The sequence below is a fragment of the Scardinius erythrophthalmus genome (genome assembly GCF_964197995.2).
Source record: "Scardinius erythrophthalmus genome assembly, chromosome: 14".
NCBI classification, from domain to species: Eukaryota; Metazoa; Chordata; class Actinopteri; order Cypriniformes; family Leuciscidae; genus Scardinius; species Scardinius erythrophthalmus.
The window spans coordinates 2,694,469-2,714,716 of record NC_138234.1 but is presented as its reverse complement, the minus strand read 5'-3'; the positions used below and the strand labels follow the sequence as shown (position 1 = coordinate 2,714,716).

Below are 20,248 nucleotides of genomic sequence, written 5' to 3'. Positions count from 1 at the left end.
AGGTTATCTTTTGACAAAACGTGATTTTTCTCTTTCTCTTTTGTTGTTTGATTAACTTTGGTGACACAAACAGCTGCAGGTATATTGGGTGCTGTCCCTTTAAGACGAATGCACATATCTAATACCGGTAATGACACGCATCCGTTTTATTTTGACTGCGTTTACGGGGAAACTCGTTGAGACGGACACTGGCTTATTTTTTCGTGCACATGTCTGTTCAAACACAAATAGATTAGAAAGAAAAGGGAATTCGGTGTTCACGAACTTCACGTGCTGTCTGCGACTGCGTACGTGGCTCTGTGCGCCGACCATCTACATTTGGATGTTAAACATAATATATATAGCCTGATACAGCAAAGACAACGTCGGCAGTATTGACGGCAAAATAGGCTACAGAATATTTCGTTCTGTAGGCCTATTGACAGGGGCAATATTTGAAAATCGATAATTAGGCCTATTTTTTTAATTACAATTATATATGCATTTGTCAAAACCGAGAGACTTTCAAGCATCAAAATGTAATTTATTAATATGTATTTGCGCCTTCTATTTTGTCTGAAAACTTCCAACACTCTTGCGTGTCGCGTGAAAAATTGGCGTAGTTTGCGGTTCTATTTCTAGCACGCGGTTTCGGCGCGGCTCGAGAAGTGTGTGTGTCACGCAGGCATTGTGCTCTAACACAAGCTCTAACCAGTTAACATGAGAGCCGACTTAAAAACGGACACTCCACGCCACGCAGAGAGAAATGTGATGCAGTGGCAGATCCAGAGTGAGACAGAAACACTAGTGGTTCACGCTTGCGCACATACTGCTGGTTTGGCGCGCAGTGTTCTGATTCGCTTATTTCCTATTTACTTGTTGGTGGACGCAATCCAGAATTACTGTTGGTTAAATTATAATCAGACCCTCCGGCTGCAAAGGTTTACAAAGATATGTGAGAAAAACATATTACATACGGAGTTCAGAAGAAAATAAAATAAGCACATGAGGCTTCAGGATAAATTATACACAATATTCTCTGATGACGTGGATGATGAACAATCTTCACTTAAAATTCAAAATACTGTTTTTAATTTTTATTTGATCTATCTTTAGATTCCAGAGAAAGAGAAGACGATCTGAGGATTGTGCTGCTGGGAAAAACTGGAGTTGGGAAGAGTGCAACTGGAAACACCATCTTAGGAAGAGAAGCATTTATATCAGACACATCTCAAAAGTCTATTACTAAAGAGTGTCAGAAAGTATCAGATGAAATCAACGGCAGAAACGTTACTGTGATCGACACTCCAGGACTGTTTGATACTGAACTTACTAATGAGGAAATCCAGAGAGAAATAAGCAACTCCATCTCCATGATCCTGCCTGGACCACATGTGCTTCTCTTACTGATACCAGTGGGACGATTCACTCAAGAAGAAGCAACAGCAGTGAAGATCATCCAAGAGATGTTTGGTGAAAACTCTTTAATGTACACAATGGTGCTCTTCACTAGAGGAGATGATCTGAAGAGCAAAACCATTGAACAGTATCTGGGAGATCCTGAACCTGCACTTAAATCCCTCATTGATGCATGTGGAAACAGATTCCATGTGTTCAATAATAATCAGACTGGAGACCGAACACAGGTGTCTGATCTACTGCAGAAGATAGACGACATGGTGAAAGCAAACGGAGATAGTTACTACTCATGTAAGATGTTCAGAGAGTTGGAAAGAGGAATACAAGAAAAACAGATGAAGATCCTGATGGAGGAAGTGGAGCAACTGAACAGAAAGAAAGAAGAACTGATGAACAAACATGAAGAAGAGAAAAAGAGGATTAAGATGACGATGGAGGAAGAAATACAAAATCAAAGAAAGAGAAGAGAAGAAGAATTTAGAGAAAGAGAAGAACGATACAAAAGAGACATTAAAGAAAGAGAGGAACAAAAGAGAAAGATACAGGATGAGCTGAAGAGAGAACAAGAGGAATGGGAGAGACAGAAACAAGAGGAAAGACAAAGAAGAGACGAAGAGGATGAGAGAAGGAGAAAAATAGACAAGGAAACATGGGATGAATATTATGAGAAACTTAAAAGAGAGAGAGTAAGAAGACTGAGAGAGAAAGAAGATCTTCAGTTCATACATGAAGAAGAGATGAAGAGAGTGAAGATGAAGATGGAGGAAGAAAGACAGAATCAAGATGAAGAGAGAAAGAGAAGAGAAGAGGAATATATAGAAAGAGAAGAACAGTATAGAAGAGATATTAAAAACATTGAGGATCAAGAGAGGAAGATACGAGAGGAGATGAAGAGAGAACGAGAGGAATGGAACAAACAGAAACAAGAGGAAAGACGAAAGAAAAGAAGAGAGGAAACACATAATACAGACACACACCCTCAAGGTCAGAATTATGAATATGGCTGTGAAAATAAATCTGCATTGTTTATCCTTTTGATATTTTATTTTATTTTAAATCACAAAAAAATATTTAATCTATTTATTATTATTATTATTATTATTTTAAAAACAGGGAATATTCAGGGAAGACAGTAACCTACACTTTAATTAATAGGTTGGTAGTTGACCTGGATAATGGATTGAGTGGGGGGGGGGCTGAACCAAAAAGGGTTGAGAACCACTGAGATGGACTGTTGTAAATAGTTTAAATTTTAGGTTTAAGTTCAACACTAGTTGCTCTGGGTCTCACATTTAATAAATTGTTATTAATCTCTAAACCCTATAATTGTCTTTTTCAGATGATGAAGTTTCACCATCAGATCCAGGATGTTTGAGAATCTTGCTGTTTGGGAGGACAGGAAATGGAAAGAGTGCCACAGGAAACACAATCCTCGGAAACAACGAGTTTCACAGCGAAGCCAGGAAACGTTTGGTGACCACTACTTGTCAGAAGGGAGTTGGTAAAGTTGATGGTAAATCAGTAGCTGTTGTTGATACTCCAGGACTCCTTGACACCTCACTAAAATATCCAGAAGTGGTTAAAGAAATGATGAAGTGTATTTCACTGTCCGCACCTGGACCTCATGTGTTCATCATTGTGTTGAGTTTGGGAAGAATCACTCAAGAGGAGAGAGACACTTTAGACATGATAAAGATGATCTTTGGCCCAAAAGCAGCAGAGTTCAGCATTGTTCTCTTCACTAGAGGAGATACTCTGAGAGGACAAACAATAAAACAATATGTAGAGAAAAGTGGAAATGATGAACTCAAGAAACTGATCAGCGAATGTGGAAACAGATTCTTGGCTTTTAACAACACAGAAACACAAGACCGGACGCAAGTTACTGAGCTGATAAACATGATAGAAGAGGTGAAGAAGTCTAATGAGGGCCGATACTTCACTAATGAGATGTTTGAGGAGGCAGCGATCTCCATTGAAAAGAGAGGAGAAATTCTAGAAGAGAATAAAAGAAAAAATCAGGATCAAGTTAAAGAATTAGAAAACAAATATAAGATGGAAGTCAAACTCATGAGAAAGATACTGGAGGAGAAGAAACTAAAGATAGATGAGGAGAGAGTGAGGCTGGAGAACAAGTTCAGAGAAAGAGAGGAAACACTGAGGAGAGAGTTTGAGGAGAAGGAAAAATCAGACCAGAAGAAACAAGAGGAGGAGGAGGATCGGGAACGATCAGAAGAGGAAGAACAGCGAAGAGCTGAATATGATCAAACAATTGAAGAGATGGAGAGAGAGAATGAAAATCAGAGATTACAGTGTGAAAAACAGCAAAAAGAAAGAGAAGAAGAAGATAGGATGAGAGAAGAAGAATATAAACAAGATCAAGAAAAGATGAAAACTGAGCAGGAACACATCATGGCAGAGTTAAGAAGAAAACAGGAAGAGGAGATAAAAAAGAGAGATTTAGAGGAACAAATGAAGAAGGGACAAGAAGAGGAAGAGAGAGAAGAATGGAAGAGAAAAATAAAAGAGACTGAAGATGAAGAGATTCAAGAGGAAATTAAACGACAGCAGAGAAAATGGGAGGAAGAGAAGAAAAGACAGATGAAAGAACGAGAGAAAGAGGAAAGAGGGATAAAAGAGAGACACAAGGAACAACTGAGAGAAAAACAAGAAGAACTGGAGAAAATGAGAAAGAGATTTGAAGCCGAGAGAGAAGAAGAAGAACAGATGATAGAGGAGGAGAGAGAAAAACAGAAAAGAGAGAGAGAAGAAAAAGAGAGAGAATATGAAGAAGAGAGAAATGAAATGAAAAGAGATTATGAGCAGCTGGAGCGAGAGAGAAAAGAGGAGTGGAAGTGGAGAAAACAAGAGGATGAAGAGAGACGAGGGGAGAAGAGAAAGAGATGGAAGAAAATGATGGAAGATCTGAAACGAGAGCAAGAAGAAGAGATCAGGAGAAGAGAAAGAGAGGAGAGAGAAATAATAGAAAGAGAAGAAAAAGAGTGTGATGAAATGAAACAGAAACATAAAGAGGAAATAGAGAAGATGAAGAAGAAACATCAAGAGGAATCCAGAAAACAAGAAAAAGAATTGAAAGATTTCAGTGAGAGAAAAGATCAGCAGGTTCAGGAGCTCAAAGAGAGGCTTGAACAACTATATAAAGAGAAAAATAGATCGGGGTTAAATCTTATTATTAAAGGCTTTGGGAAACTGTTTTGGGGCTAAAAATGACCCATTCCCATAAGACAATCACGATGGAGAACATGCTTAACACACAAACACAGAGAAATGAAAGGGTTAAATCACACTTAATACATTCTAAGCATGCTTACACACACACACACACACATTTTGTTGTAACACTCTAAAAAAATAATTTAGTGGTTTAGTAAGTAAAACGGTATTATTTAACATTATTAACTTAATAAAAACTCTGAATATCATTTACTTGATGGTTTGAGTTGAACATACCAAAATAACTGACTAAAATCGTGAGCAAAATAAGCAAGCTGACATTCAGTACAATCTGTCTTTTATTTAGAATACAAATGTCATTTACGTTTTAGCTCATCAAGAGAAACCCCTGAATGGGGTTTAAGGCCATGCATGTGATCCACTTTGGTTCAGAAAACCCATTAACAATGAAAACAAATGTGGGTCCCACTTTATATTAAGTGCCTTTAAGTACTATGTACAGTTACAATGTGCTTATTGCGTTGATGTTGTATTGTAAAACACTCGTGCTGCTATTGAGGTGTGATACAGGTGAGGTTAGGGTCAACAGTGTAATTACAAATGTAATTACATACATTAATTACATGCAGGTATTTTCAAAATATAAGTACAATGTAAAAGCATGTACACAATAAGTCCATTGTGTCCAATTATTAATTTCAATGAAAGTACATAGTACCTAAAGCCATTTAATATAAAGTGTGACCCAACTGGGTCCTTATTGCTCTAATATATATGTGTCCCATAGCCTATACAGGGCATTTTAAACAAAGAACTACGAGGGCCCCCTGTAACTTCTGTTACTGTTTGGCCATATGTGAATATGAAGGCCGCAAAACCTCTTTTAGAAGTATTGACCTATCCTGTTTGAACCACTCTTTGAGCTTCTCTCTTTGCATGAAAGGTATTGGAAAAATAATTATTTATTATTACAATATAACTTTAGTTGAAGTGAGACTAAATTCTAAAACATAAAACATTGTTTTTGAACTGTAAGAACTTACACCCTTCACTCTACAGTTAAAAAACGAGCAGAGTGTATATTGGAAAGATATATTGTATATTGTATACAGCGCGCGAAAAATCCGACCCGACAGAAAATAGGAAAAATAGGATACAGGCTTATAGGTGCACCCACTGTGAGCTGACAAGGTGTCAGTATGCTCATCGGGAGATGTTTGAGTCATACATGGTCAAATAAAAAGGCTATTGTTACGTTTATTTTGGGGGAAAAGTTGCATATAGCCCCTTTAATCATTTATAATACTACTTATTTTTATAGCTGTGGCAATACTTGCTTTTGTTGTTTATTTATTATGATTGTGTGGTCTCAGTGGGTAGGTCTTCATAAGTAAGAGATAAGAGAATGTCTCCACTCAAAGGTTTTTAACGTCACAGGAAGATGTTGTGAAGCAGTCATTTTCTGTAGCTTTTGCTTTGGTATAATAACACTTGATGTATGTGCATCACAAAATGTACTAATGTACTATTCTCCTATTTCTCTATTTTATTTTTCTGTATCGTGAGGTAAAAGGACACAAGCTGTTGAAGCTCCGCCCTCTGTGACAAAAGCTCATTTGCATTTAAAGGGACAGACACAAAACGCAGCTTTAATTCTCTTTTTCACTTCCTTGGCGACTCTGTTACATGTCCTCGAGAATAGGCGTGATCCTCCATCTTCAACAGGCTTTCAAATCTGCCGGCAGTCGCGAGTAATCTCCCCCTCGCATTCGTCACGGTGTCACTGAGTGTAAAAGCGCGAAAGGCGAAGCTTGAATTTCCAGGTATGTCCCTCTTTGGCTAATGTATTTTCAAGATGGAGGCGCAACATGGCTTCCGCCATTTGAGCGACTCGCTCGTGTGTATTCTGAATGGCAGATTCTACGCTTACGAGAATACTTGATTAGTTGGTCTAAGTAATTACACATGAATGAGCACATATAATTTTGAAAGAAAATTCTTTTTGAAAGTGTTTTTTGCTAAGAATCATTACACAGTGTAGCTTTAACATGCTATATAAAAATATCTGTGGGGTATTTTGAGCTAAAACTTCACACACACACACACACACACACTGGGACTTATTTTAAACCACCACCCCTTTAAGGTTCTTGCACACAGAATCAGAAATTTGCGTCAGAAATTTTTGCACGTTAAAAAATAAATACGACCTCAGGTGTTTTGACAATTCAGAGCCGCCGAATGACGAATTAAAAAAAGCATACGAAAATTTCTGACTCAGTGTGCAAGGACCTTTAGACTTTCTCTGCTTCTTCTTTTCTTCTACTCTGTTCTCTCTACTCATCGACAATAAAGAACAAAGAATAATAAAGACAATAAACAATAAAGAATAAAGCCTCAGCCTTTTGTCTCTTCATTCGAACTGGTCCAACACGTGGAAAGAAGGGGTTTAGATCGGCTGATGCAGTTGGCCTCGTGGAGGAAAAAGTACTTACTTTTAAGTGTGCAGCAGAAGAGTAGACAAGTTTTGGGACAAACTATCATGTCATTAAATTGCGTTACGCGCATCAGTCACCATGAACTGGCCTATCGTCACAGTTTACATCCTCCATATTTCATTTAATTTCCAATCATATTGGAGAGAAAAGATGTAGCATGTTGTTCAGCCAGTTTTGGGTGTTTCATGTGAAGAACTCTCCTCATATTTTTTGTATAATGATGCATTTTAAAGTTAATGGCCAAACAGATCTTTATAAAAGTTCACACTGTTGTTGCAGATGAAATATAACATGAATAACATTAAATATATTTTTTTTATTAGATTGTTTAATATTATCAAAACCTCTTTACTTAACCTCTCTACTTAATCTACCAGAAATAGTAGACTATCCAGGGACTTCTGGCATACTCTTTTCAACATACTATGCTTTGGGACACACTAATTTTAATCTCACATATTGTTTAGGATGGATAGTGTTTGAATTTGATCACTCATTCACCATTAAAAGTTTCTCCGCACAAAACAAGCTACTCACGCGGAGCAGAAAATGTCCAAAAATTGATGGTAAAGTCTCCTCCAGCACATGCCAATGACTTTCAATGAGTTTAAGCTCTAGTGAAGACATGAACCTATAGTTAGTAATATTATAATACTACCATATTTTGAGTTATTTTCAAAAGATATTTTTATTCAGTCAATATATTTAAACTATTAAAAACAGTTCTAAATAGTTTGGTACTGTGTTTGTTACCCAGAGTACAGTGCATCAGCAATTTACAGCCATGAAAGCCTTAAGTGTGCAAGAATATAAAATAGACAAACACATGCAAGAGAAGGGAAGTTGAGGGCTGGTTTGGGAACCAGTGTCTGAAGACAAGGCTTTACGTATCTTAATGTGGTTGGTGGCAAACTGACCCTCAGCGTATCTTCCAGTTAAACACCATCATGGACCGAATGAAGCTGTTGACATCCGGGTTTATGACCGTCACTCTGAACCACCGTCCTGATCTTCTGCTCAATCCCTGTCTGGCAGTGGGTTTCTTCTCATCAGTGGTGAAACTGTAACAACTGTAAGTCATGTCGGACACACACACACACACACACACACAGAGACACACACACATACACACAGAGACATGTATGACAAAACCTGTTATCCACAGCACCAATAAAGATGTACAGACAACATAAGGGAGAAATGGTGAACGAAAATTCTGTAGCAAAACAAAATGCGGCTAATTTTAAAAGTTTAAAAAGCTGTATTATTATGTCTAATACTTACAAAATTTGATTTCATACACTCCAACAATACATCTGGGTTAATAAAAATCATATAATGCTAGACCTTGCTGAATATTTTGCCATGGCATGCATTTGACTTGTCGTTGATGCATAATAGATGATTAGAAACTGTGATTCTGAACTAAAAGTAGGCTAATTTATACCGTTTATATTTTTATTACACGGCTCTGTGGAACACTTGATTCTGATTGGTCAATAGCATCATCCAGCTTTATATTATTCACAGATAACAACCTCTGAAAACAGAAACACAGGCTCATCCGCGTCACTTAAGTCAGCAGCGATATACACTCACTAGGAAAAAAAAAATAAATCTTCGTAGAAGTTTTGCATTTGGTGAGCTAATAAAATAATACAACTCAGTCAAGTCAATATTTTGTGTACAGTTTTTTTATTTAATTATGCCATCCAGTATCGTGGACTCGCTCTCTCGTTTCATACAAATGCAGCCGCCAACTATTGTTTTGTACACAGTTGGATTATAAGATACTGACAGGTACGGTTTTAAAACAGTTTAATCTCAAATCAATATCTCAGATCTCCATAATTATTTATGTGGTGAAATGCTGTGTAATAAGTGTTATGACTGTAAACCGTATCTCTTAAATGTCTGTCTAGTTTCGCCGCTGAAACTGCTCTCTCTGTGGAAGCTTTGCGTTTATAGACCTAATAAAATATTTCAACTCAGATCAATATTTTGTGTCTTATTATTTACTGAAGTGGCAAGCATCCGTGTAATAAGCAGATAATGTACATCCAATGTTGTTATGTTAATGTTATGTTTAAATATGTAAATGAGAGTTATCTCACAAATTTGCATACATTTCTATAACAAAAGTCTTGTTTCGTTTTTGTTGTTGTTCACATATTAGAGTCAAAGGTTTTTACAGAGGGGATTTTGAATTTCTCTTTTTATCACTCCATAAATCAAAAAAATACATTTCCATTTTTTTTTTTTTTTTATAAAATGTTGAATAAAATCAGGTAACGTTAAATTCTATATGAACAAACCCCTCTGTAAAAACCTTCAGAATATTGATAGGAATGAACCTCTAAAGTTTGGTATATGTAAGTGCTGCTGAAGTGGAGAGAAAAGGTCATTTTGAGAAAACAGACTTTAAAGACACATACTGTAATTGAAATCTACAGATGCAAATAGATAAAGGGCTATAAAAGATACACTTAAACGTGTATTTAGGATGTTTTCTTTCCACTAGTCTGAAAAATAAAGCCAAAAATCCCAAAATTGACAATTATGAAAAAACTGTTTTTGTCTGTAGTGTCTTGCCTTAAAGACACAGTTATATAACAACACAAACTTTAGAATTAAAGTTAATTCTGAATTACACAAGGACACTAAACCTCTTTTATTCCTTATTTTTATTTCAAATCCAAAAGTTGTTACTGAAAATGCTTTGTCAGCATTGAAATTCTCTTTGTAAATATTCATAAACATATTCATGTTTAAACACACTAAATGTAAATTATTCAATGCATTACTTCTATATATATTCATATATTAAGTTGTAAACGTACTTTTCTAACATTTTAAATTAAAACTCAAAAACAGCCGACTCTCATGCATTTTCTTTCACATTTAAACCTTTAAACAAGAAATCCTGCGGTTCATAAAGAACTTGTTTTTCCACCTCCACGAAGAGACGAGTGTCATCCATTACGTCACCTTGAGGTTTTAGGTTTATTTTTCCTTGCTTTACCCCGGGCAAAAAGCCATGTGTTGACTGTGAAACAGTAGAGTTTAATTACATGGATTTATGGTGAAATTTCTACATTTTTATCTGGTTTTTCTGTCGATGTTGATTTCAAAGGTGTTGGTGTTGAAATGGCTTCAAGTTCAGGTAAGAATCAAATTACATAGAAATATATGCAGCAACGTTTCCTCAATGATTTATGAAGTATTTATGAAATATAAGTCAAAAGAAGGCAATTGTTTACTTTAAGTTTATTAAATGATATTTTTCTGCACTCTGACATTTACATTTAAAAGTGGCATTGAACCTTTGTAAAAGTTTACATCTCACATACATTTTTATACATTTAAACCTTTTTAATACACATCAAATCTCTGTATCTATAGGCTACTTTTACCCTTTTTCAAGGGTTTTTATTTGAATATCGTTTTCAAAGTTTCAAAGAGCTTCATTTGTATTAGATTAATTAATGATTATTTTATTTTATTTTGTGAAAAGTTTTTATATATTTAGTTTCAAACTTGGTTCACTCGACATAATGCGTTGTCAACCTGCAACGTCATCAAACACAGACGACACCTGAATTAAATAAATATACATGTGCATATAATAGCTACATCTATGTGTATTTATAATATAAATTCGTTATTAATTATAAATGATAAATTGTCACATTTGAAAGTGAATGACACATTGTGATATTTAATATGAAAATAAATGTAATTGGTCATATTAGATGTGTCTTTTATCTTATTTAACTATAATCATGATTCCACTTATCTCTGTTGATTTGTGGTAGTTAGCCTGTTTATTATTATTATTATTATTAATGAAGGCTATAGATCATGGGTGTCAGACTCAGTTCCTGGAGAGCAGCAGCCCTGCAGAGCTCTCTAATTAAACGCCTAAACCAGCTAATCAAGGTCTTCAGGATTACTTGAATACTTCATTTTCCGCGTTCCGCTCAGTTTTGTTCCACGAGCCTGTCGAACTAAGCTTACTCTTTTGCTAGTGAGCGCAGAGAGATGCATTCTCCGTGTGGACATTGTCTAATGGACTTTATTTTCAAGCGTTCAAGTCACTCACACATGTGCTGTTGTCTGCAGACCAGGGTGTTTCCCTGAGAACTAATGGTTCCCTTAAAGCTGCTCTGAGTGATGTTGGGTGACGTCACTTCTTGTTGACGTTCAAAGTATTGTAAAACAAAACAAAACGGAGGCTAGCTAGACCCTCCCTCCTCCTCACACTAACCCCCCAAATCCTTCTTGTCGGTTATTGGATGGAACAGTCTGTTATGTTTCATGGTGTGGGTTAGCACAGTTTGTTTTTCTTGCCGTTTGTGGAGCCTGGGGTGTCTACAGAGACCGCGTTTTTTTACAGTGTGTTCAGGGGACAGGCGGCTAGCGGATAGTGAGGAGATGTTTGCTGTATGTGACAAAAAAAGTTTTGGCCTAAAAACCGTGTGACATCGCTTACAGCACCTTTAAGAACATTTTCCTGGTTGTATTTCCAATCAAACCGCCAGTCGGAACTCTAAAACTTGTTGTCACTTTTATTTTGACGGCGCTGAGAACGACTGAGCCACACAGCGCCTGCATTCTCTGTGTTCATTACTTTACTATCTTTATAACACTCCTGTAATACGTTATTAGAGCTGCCATGCAAGACAGTAATGAACAGTTATTAGCGTATGCCGTGTGTTTGATGTCCAGTGTTGCTGCATAATACATTAAATACATGATCGTGTTTCTCTTGATCTCCTCAAAGTTGCGTTGGATTTTCTCCTCAGTGTAAAGGTTAAGAGCTTCATCTATCACACTTGTACATGTTCGTAGAGTTAGTTTCTGGAGTAAATATATAGGCTGTAATCTGTGTGTTTAAATGGCGTGTGCTGGTGTCTCGCGTGTGTTCGGCCAATAAGCGAACACTAACAGATAGTTCCTATAGCGCTGGTTTAGACCGACTCTAAAGTACATTGTAAAAAAAAAAACCTGTAAAAAAACGGTAATTTTCTGGCAGCAGGGGCGCCAGAAAATTTCTGTTAAAAAACGGAAAAATACTGTAAAAAAATTGTAATTTCTTCCCGTTGTTTTTACGGAAAAAAACTGTATATTTAACATTGGATTTCAGTAATATGATATAATGTTAATTTACCGTTCTATTTAAGTATTAATATCTGTTTTGTACACTGATAACCACCAATCACAGCAGTGATGAGAGTCACATGATCAATCATAGCTCAACACAAGCAGTTCTTCCAGGCCCGGCGCCACGAGGGGGCAAAAGGGGGCATTGCCCCCTCAGATCTGATTTGTGCCCCCTCAGTTTCATTTTTGTATTTATGGTTACAAATGAAATGTTTAACCTTTTGAGCGGTACAGTCCCATATATGGGATTTTTTTTTATTTCAGTGCCCCTGAGAGTACGGTCCCACATATGGGATTTAGAATGTTCGGTTACGTGACATAACGGCCAGATTCAAACTGTGCTTTCGCGCGTTGGTTGGCGCTGAGCCAGAGTCGGACGCGCTCAGCGCTGTCATATATCACAACTATGCAGTGTTTTCAACCTCACAATTTTTATTTTAGGTTTCAGACAATTAAATACACATTAAGCACTAGTAAAACAATACATTTGGAGTTTGTAAAATACACACTGATGTCTGTGGAAGCAGCAATAACAATCTATTCAAATATAATTTGCCGACGTGTGCTATTCATCATATCAGACAAACACAGTGGAAGTAACTATAAAGTAGTTTACTCTATTCTTCTATTCCACTTTCTTGCATGTATTTCGGGAGAAATTGATGACTCACAGGATTCTCAGAACGCGGCGCAAAGAAACAGCCATCTCACGTTATAGATCAAGATCAAGATTATTTATAAAGGTTTTTAAATGACCAAACACTCTCACATACACATTTTTTTATCAGATAGTTGATGACATGATAAGCAAGTTTGTGAGTATTTTGAATCAAAAAGGGAAAAGGAAATAAAAGCGATATATCCGCGGTGTGTCACGTGACAAATATGACGCGTTGCCATGGAAACATTAAGGGGGAACGTTCTAAATTCTAAAATAACAGTCGCCTTGAAAAAACTCAGAGTCAGTTAGAATATTAAAATTAAGCGTGAAAGGGTTAATATATGCATAATAAATGAAGCTGGCTTATCTTTTTTTACTAAGCAAGTTATTGTGTATTGTTCATTGATGGTATAAAGTTAAGCCCCCTTAACAATTTCACATGCCCCCTCAGTCATTTCATTCTGCAGCCGGGCCTGAGTTCTTCCACAAGAAAGTTAATACTAATATATATAAAAGCTGCACAGTGTCATTCACACAAACATTAAACACCATCATGGTAACACATGAAATTTTAAAAATGCAATAAACATTCATTTAACAACATTAAATGTAACATAAACCCCTAATGTACATAACTGATTAGAAAAAAAACGAAGAAAACTATGAAGAAACATAGTTATTTCAACAAAAATACATCAAATGTGAAGTGTCACAGGGAATTGTGGGAATGTCAATTTACGGTTTTGTTTTTTAGTTGTTTTTTCACTTTCAAAAAGTAAAGTACAGTAAAGTTACATTAAATGTACCGTTAGATCTATCACAGTTATTTACCGTATATAGTACGGAAACTTTCTGTTAACCAATTAACAGTTTTTCACTGTAGCATTTTTACAGTCTTTTACCGTTAAAATTACGATCATTTTTTACAGTGTAGGAGTAAATTAGTTCCTCCAAAAGGTTTCCTAGTTCCTGCTGTGCGAACACGCCAAAATCCGGGAACTTCCAAAAATAGTTCTAGGAACTATGAGAAGGTTCCTCTGGAGCAAAAGCCCCTGATGTGTATCTTCAACACACTGTTCTGTACTCAGTTCTAATTAGTCTTTGCAACCATTGTGAAGTCAAACTTTTCAGCTGCAGCAAAAATGTTGTTGTAATTCATTTATAATGGCTAAACTATCAGTTCTCTCTCTCTCTCTCTATCTCTCTCTCTCTCTCTCTCTCTCTCTCTCTCTCTCTGTGTGTGTGTGTGTGTGTGTGTGTGTGTGTGTGTGTGTGTGTGTGTGTGTGTGTGTGTGTGTGCGTGTGTGTGTGTGTGTGTGAGTGATTTTTTTTTCCCTAGCAGCAGGTGGAAGTAGTCCAAACTTTTATCATCCTCCTGACAGTAAGTGAATTAAATCCCTGTCAGCAGTGTTGGGGAAAGTTACTTTTAAAAGTAATGCATTACAATATTGCGTTACTCCCCCAAAAAGTAACTAATTGCATTACTTAGTTACTTTTTATGAAAAGTAATGTGTTACGTTACTTTTACGTTACTTTTTCTTCTCACCTGGGCTGGGCTTGCTTGTTTGTTTTTTTAATAACAAGACCAACAAAAAAGTTATATTTTTGGCAAATGTTAAGGCTCTTTCACACCAAAAGTGAACTGAATAAGCCTCAGGCTGAAGGAAATGTATATTTACGCTTGTACAGTAAAGGGTGCCGCTCAAACTAACCTTTCAGCTGCGCTGCTGTTCTGGATTAAAGAACAATAATATACAGGAGAAGGAAGTTCAACACTCTTATTTCTAAATCTTATAAAGTAATTTTTGCTTATTAGTATGGTTGAATTAGATCATTGAAGGTCAGCAGCAAAGACATTAATAAAGTGAGATTAAATTCACAAAGTATATTTGTGTAATTTAATAGTTAATATAAAAGTTGAGTAAAATTCTGAGATTGCATTTTACTGTTTTTATTTATTTTGAGCAGTGAGATGAGTAAGTTCACATTTACTCTAGAACTACAATAACCATCATGTTTACACAGCGCACACACCACCACCTCACTTTGTTTCTCTCAACATGGGGACAGGAGAGCTGTCAGTCAAGAAATGTGAAAAAGTAACTAGCGTTACTTATTTGGAAAAGTAACTTTCTATTCTATTCTATTTTATATTTTATTGCAAATTGAAAAAGTAATGCATTACTTTACTAGTTACTTGAAAAAGTAATCTGATTACGTAACTCAAGTTACTTGTAATGAGTTACCCCCAACACTGCCTGTCAGTGATATTAGGATGTCAACTTGAAAAATGTATGTGTTTCTTTTATGAAAATATGAGGGTAAATCTCTTAAATTATATAAAAGGTCTGTGAATAAAATTATCTTTGCACAATATTCGGTGTTGTATCAGATAAAGTATCAGTTCACCCAAGAATGAATATGATGTCATCGTTCACTCACTATCATGTTGTTCTAAAACTAATTATTTTGCGAAACATCCAAACTGCTGCTTTTCATATTACAAAAATGGATGATGATGATGATTTTATGATTAATAATAATGCACTTTTTTTTTCAATGGGACTCGCGCTCGGATTGATATTGTAAAATCGAAACCATTGTTAATGTTGTTTACAGTGTGTAAAATCGCTGAGGACTGTCAATCACAACAATCTGGGTCATCTGGCCAATCAGAGCAGAGCAAGTCTTTTGAGAATTTTTGAAAAATGTGGGGATGTGCAATGTATATTTTGTAGAAAATTTTGAGTTTTATTGATCTTTGATGCATGTTTCCCTGTTGTAGGAGACTTCCAAAACAAAATCAAGAGCCTTTAAAGAGCAATTTAACATTATTACTTGAGTCTTGTGTGAAATATTGTAAATACTGACATATTTATAGGGCCAATTTGCTAATTCTGTCATTATTCTTGTAGAATTTTAACAAGATTCTTCAGTGATGATTGTGCAGTGCTTTGTATTGCATTGTATGTGTGTGTGTGTGTGTGAGAGAGAGGATCACACACACAGGATAGTTAAACCAGATATCATTGTCTTTGTGGGGACAGCTTATGAATCATACTAATTTATGTTTTTTGAAAATGTAAATATACAGAGGAAAAACATGAAGAATTTCTCAACTGTAACATGTATGAGGATGTAGATTATGTAACAGTGGACAGTGTTGGGAAGGATACTTTCAAAACGTATTTCGTTACAGAATACATGCCCAAAAATGTAATTTGTAACGTATTCCGTTACGTTACTCAATCTGAGTAATGTATTCTGAATACTTGGATTACTTCCACATTGAATTGCATTTTATAAGTGTCGGCCATCAAATCCTGCTTAATAAACAGGACTATTCTTGTGGGGTGGGGGTGCGGTGATGCAGTGGTGACGCGTATGCCAATAAAGCACCTAAAAGCTGTCACAAAGAACTGGCAAAAGTAATAATTATGAATATGTCAAATATAGAAAGGAGATGTTTTAATTGTTTATTAATAAACAAGTGTTTTCTGTGTCAGTGTCGGCTACAAAGATGAAGTTGACGATGCTGACTCGCGATCTTCGCAGTAGTGAACGCGCCAGAGAGAAATGCACATTTCATATGGATTACATGCAGAGAGCAGTTATTTCGTGTTGAATTGTTCTGTTTAAAAGTAGACATATCTGTGAGGCAAGTAGGGCCTACTACCTTATACGCTGAGTGCCTGTTTCACACATACTCCGTGTGCAGTGTGTATGCGGTACAGGAGCAGCACGACTGTACCACAAACATATACACAATATTTGTATTCAAATCCAGAAGTTATCAGCAACTTTTATTTAAAGGGTAACTAAACCCCTGGTCAGAGGGGGGCGGGTGCATCTGAGACGCGTCTCTCTGTAGGCAAGGGTGTGGTTAGCTGGTTCCCTCTGACGTCTCCGGCCACCATAACTTCCAATAGGAAAATTCAACTGCAGTAGCCACCGTTCAACCTGAAGAGGGCAGCACTCAGACGTTTTTACACCATATATTGTAGAATTAAAACACTTTAAACCCAAATGTAAAAAAAAATGACTTGAATCAATGAACAGCATTAATAAAGCCCCAGTCTTACAGATCATTAACTAAAAAAAGTTGTTTTAGGGTTTAGTTACCCTTTAAAAAAAGTTTTGTCACCGGTGCAATTCTCTTTAGCCTACACATACACTCTTTAATAGACGTATTGAAGTTTAAACAATTTAAACAGCGTATTAGCAAGTGGTAACATATTTAACCATGTAGGCTACTTATATTAAAATCACAAACATTTTAAATTAAAACTTGAAATTGACAAAAACAGCCGACTCTCATGCCTTTTCTTTTGCATTTAAATTTTAATACAATAAATCTTGCATGCCACAAATAACTTGTTTTTCAACCTCCATGAATGAGACGAGTGTTGTTCATAATGTCGCCTTGTTGAGGTAAACTGTTTTCATTGCTTTACCCCGGTCTTAAAGTAAAAAGATGACTGTGAAAAAAATTAGTATTTAATTAAATATATTTATTTATTATTTATGAGATTACTACATTTTATTTAATTAAATGCATTTATGGTGAAATTACTACATTTTCAGCTCAATATGTGTTGATTTTGACCACGAACCATGCGCTGTCACTTTAATTCAGCGTTTGCAGCACAGCAGAAATAGACTCGTGAGGAGGTATTTGCAATAATTTATATTAAGTTGGTTTATAGGCTAGTTGCCATGTCTCTTTAAAATGTAAACGCCCCGCCCCACATCTAAAGATCGCTGCACGCATGATCATCGTTGACAGGACTGCTTGATTGGCGCCGCTCCGGTGAAGCTAATTTTAGGTTTAAAAAAAAATGGAGAATAATAAACCTCCACTCGCAGTTGGGAAGAGAAAGCTGACTTTTTTGAGTTGTAATTTTCTCTATATACATCTTTCTACTATATCTATTTCCAATCCATGTCGGGGCTTTGTTATTCCTTGCATACACTGTAAAAAGTGAACAGTTGGATCAACTTAAAAAAATTACTTAAATTGGTAACACCTAAAGAAATTAAGTTTTCTCAACTTAAATTATCACGTTTTTCATGATAAAACATGATAATTTAAGTTGAGAAAACTTAATTTCTTTAGGTGTTACCAATTGAAGTAATTTTTTTAAGTTGATCCAACTATTCACTTTTTACAGTGTAAATTGGAAACATTTAGGCTTAAGTTACTCATTTTTCATTATTCATTGTCCCTAGAAATCTCGATGAAGATGAGTAACAGCTTTTTAGCAATTATAATGAATTATTTTAGCAGCCTTTTTCACTGAAATGGTTGAATAGTCTGCTGACTGACTCACTCACTCACTCATAACAGTGCTTTCCCTACTGGACGCCACTATGTAAAAATCGTATGTACTGAAATCTTTGAAAAATCCCCACCAACACACAGACTGACAGCCTGTTTTGTCACAATTTATATGTTTAATATCTAATAAACTAGTTTCATGCATTTAATCAAGTCTTTTGGAACAAACATTATTATCGCATTGTCACATCAATTATCCAGTTGTTTTTAGGGTAAATACTACACTGGTAAATAAAGCTAGAATCATTCTGTTGGATGTACAGTACTGTGCAAAAGTCTTAGGCATGTTAATATCCCAATACCCCCCCCCCCCTTTAAGTCACTTTTAAGTCAGTTATTTATATTTTTGCTGTAGTGTGTCAGTAGGAAATATCAGTTTACATTTCCAAACATTCTTTTTGCCATTAATTGTAATAATCCAGGGAGATTTGTGTATGCACAAGGAGTCTGACAGCAGCCGGTATGATCTGATCTCACCATCCTCGAGTCCGTCTGTGATTACATGAAGAAACAGAAGAAACTGAGACAGACTAAATCCAGAAGAACTGCGGGAACGTCTCCGAGACGCTTGAGGAAACCTTCCAGCAAAGCCACCTGAGAAACTATGCGCGAGTGTACCTGGACAAAAGCCGTTTTAAACGCAAAGGGTCGTTACACCATATATTGATTTGAATTAGGGGGGAATTAAGCTGAATTTTTATTACTCCAGTCTTCATCACATGATCCTTCAAAAATCATGATGATTTGATGCTCAAACATTTATGATTATTATCAATGTTGAAAACAGTTGTGTACATTTTTTATTTTTTTTACTTTGATGAATAGAAAGTTCAAAATAACTAAATTTAACTGAAATAGAAACTTTTGTAGCATTATACAATACCATTCAAAAGCTTGCGGTTAGTAAGAATTTATAAAAAAAAATGTTGGGAAAGAAATTAATACTTTTATTGCATTAAATTGATCAAAAGTGACAGTAAAATATTAATAATAATAATTTGTTACATTTATATTCTGACTCAAACAATCTGTTTCTAGCAGCAAATACTTATAATAAAGTGAGATGATCTGCTGATCCTGAATGGCTTGTTGAATGAGTATTGATGGCTCATCACTATTATCAGAGCAGCTGAAAAGCCTCTTATTTCATGTCAATAGATCCTGCTAATTTTATTGTCAACAGATTTTAGCAAACGACACGATCAGCTATTGTGACATCTGCAAGATATAGGTAAGTTTCATAATGGCTTTTATTTCAATAATCTGTGATGAACCATGTTTCATATGCAACTCAATAAACAAAAAAAAGTTGAGTTAACTGTATTGCTGTGCCATTTGTTTCTTGCAAATCTGTAAATATATTTATATCTTTTAATCTTTTTTTATTCTTATTTTTTTTACAATGTGACCATAAATACTTAAAGTGTGAGGACTATTTTTTTAACTCAGTAAGTGATTTCTTCTTGATTTTGTCAGATCTGCTCCTCCTCCTTCAGTCAAGCTCCTCCTCCTTCAGTGAAGCCCCTCCTCCTTCAGTGAAACTCCTCCTCCTTCAGTGAAGCTCCTCCTCCATCAGTGAAGCTCCTCCTCTTTCATTGAAGCTCCTCCCACTGCAATTCACCAATAAAAGCTGGAATATTCCCATCAGCTACAAGTGAAGACGAGCATCAAACCATCAGGAAGAGCTGAAATCTGCAAAGACAGAGTTTATTGAAGGACAGTGAGAACATGAGAGATCCAGAACACTGCAGAATGAAACACACTGAAGAACAAAGAGGTTGGTGTTTATTCCTGATTCTTCATTAGTGAGGCTGAAGAACATTAAGGTTATGAAGCAGTTCATCAGATTTAGCTCTGTTATAGTAGGACAAATCTAGTTGTGAATTAGAATTAAAGCAGCAAATAATTAGCCTGGTAATACCAGACTCTGCTACTTCTCTTTGCTTCGTAGACAGAGTCTAGAATGGCATAACAGAGAAGTGTTTTCTCTCTTGC

General features: G+C 35.9%; 1 protein-coding gene across 5 annotated transcripts in view; it reads left to right on the top strand.

The window, feature by feature from the left end:
- Window positions 1-6,986, top strand: part of LOC308701497 (uncharacterized protein) — a 49,442-nt gene extending 42,456 nt beyond the window's left edge. For all 5 annotated transcript variants that reach the window (XM_081383818.1, XM_081383817.1, XM_081383815.1 and 2 more), the window contains 2 exons: window positions 1,096-2,382; window positions 2,738-6,986. In XM_081383818.1, coding sequence (XP_081239944.1) covers window positions 1,096-2,382; window positions 2,738-4,623 — 3,173 coding nt within the window. In that variant the 3' untranslated portion in view covers window positions 4,624-6,986. The remainder of the gene's footprint in view (window positions 1-1,095; window positions 2,383-2,737) is intronic.
- Window positions 6,987-20,248: the final 13,262 nt, after the last annotated feature.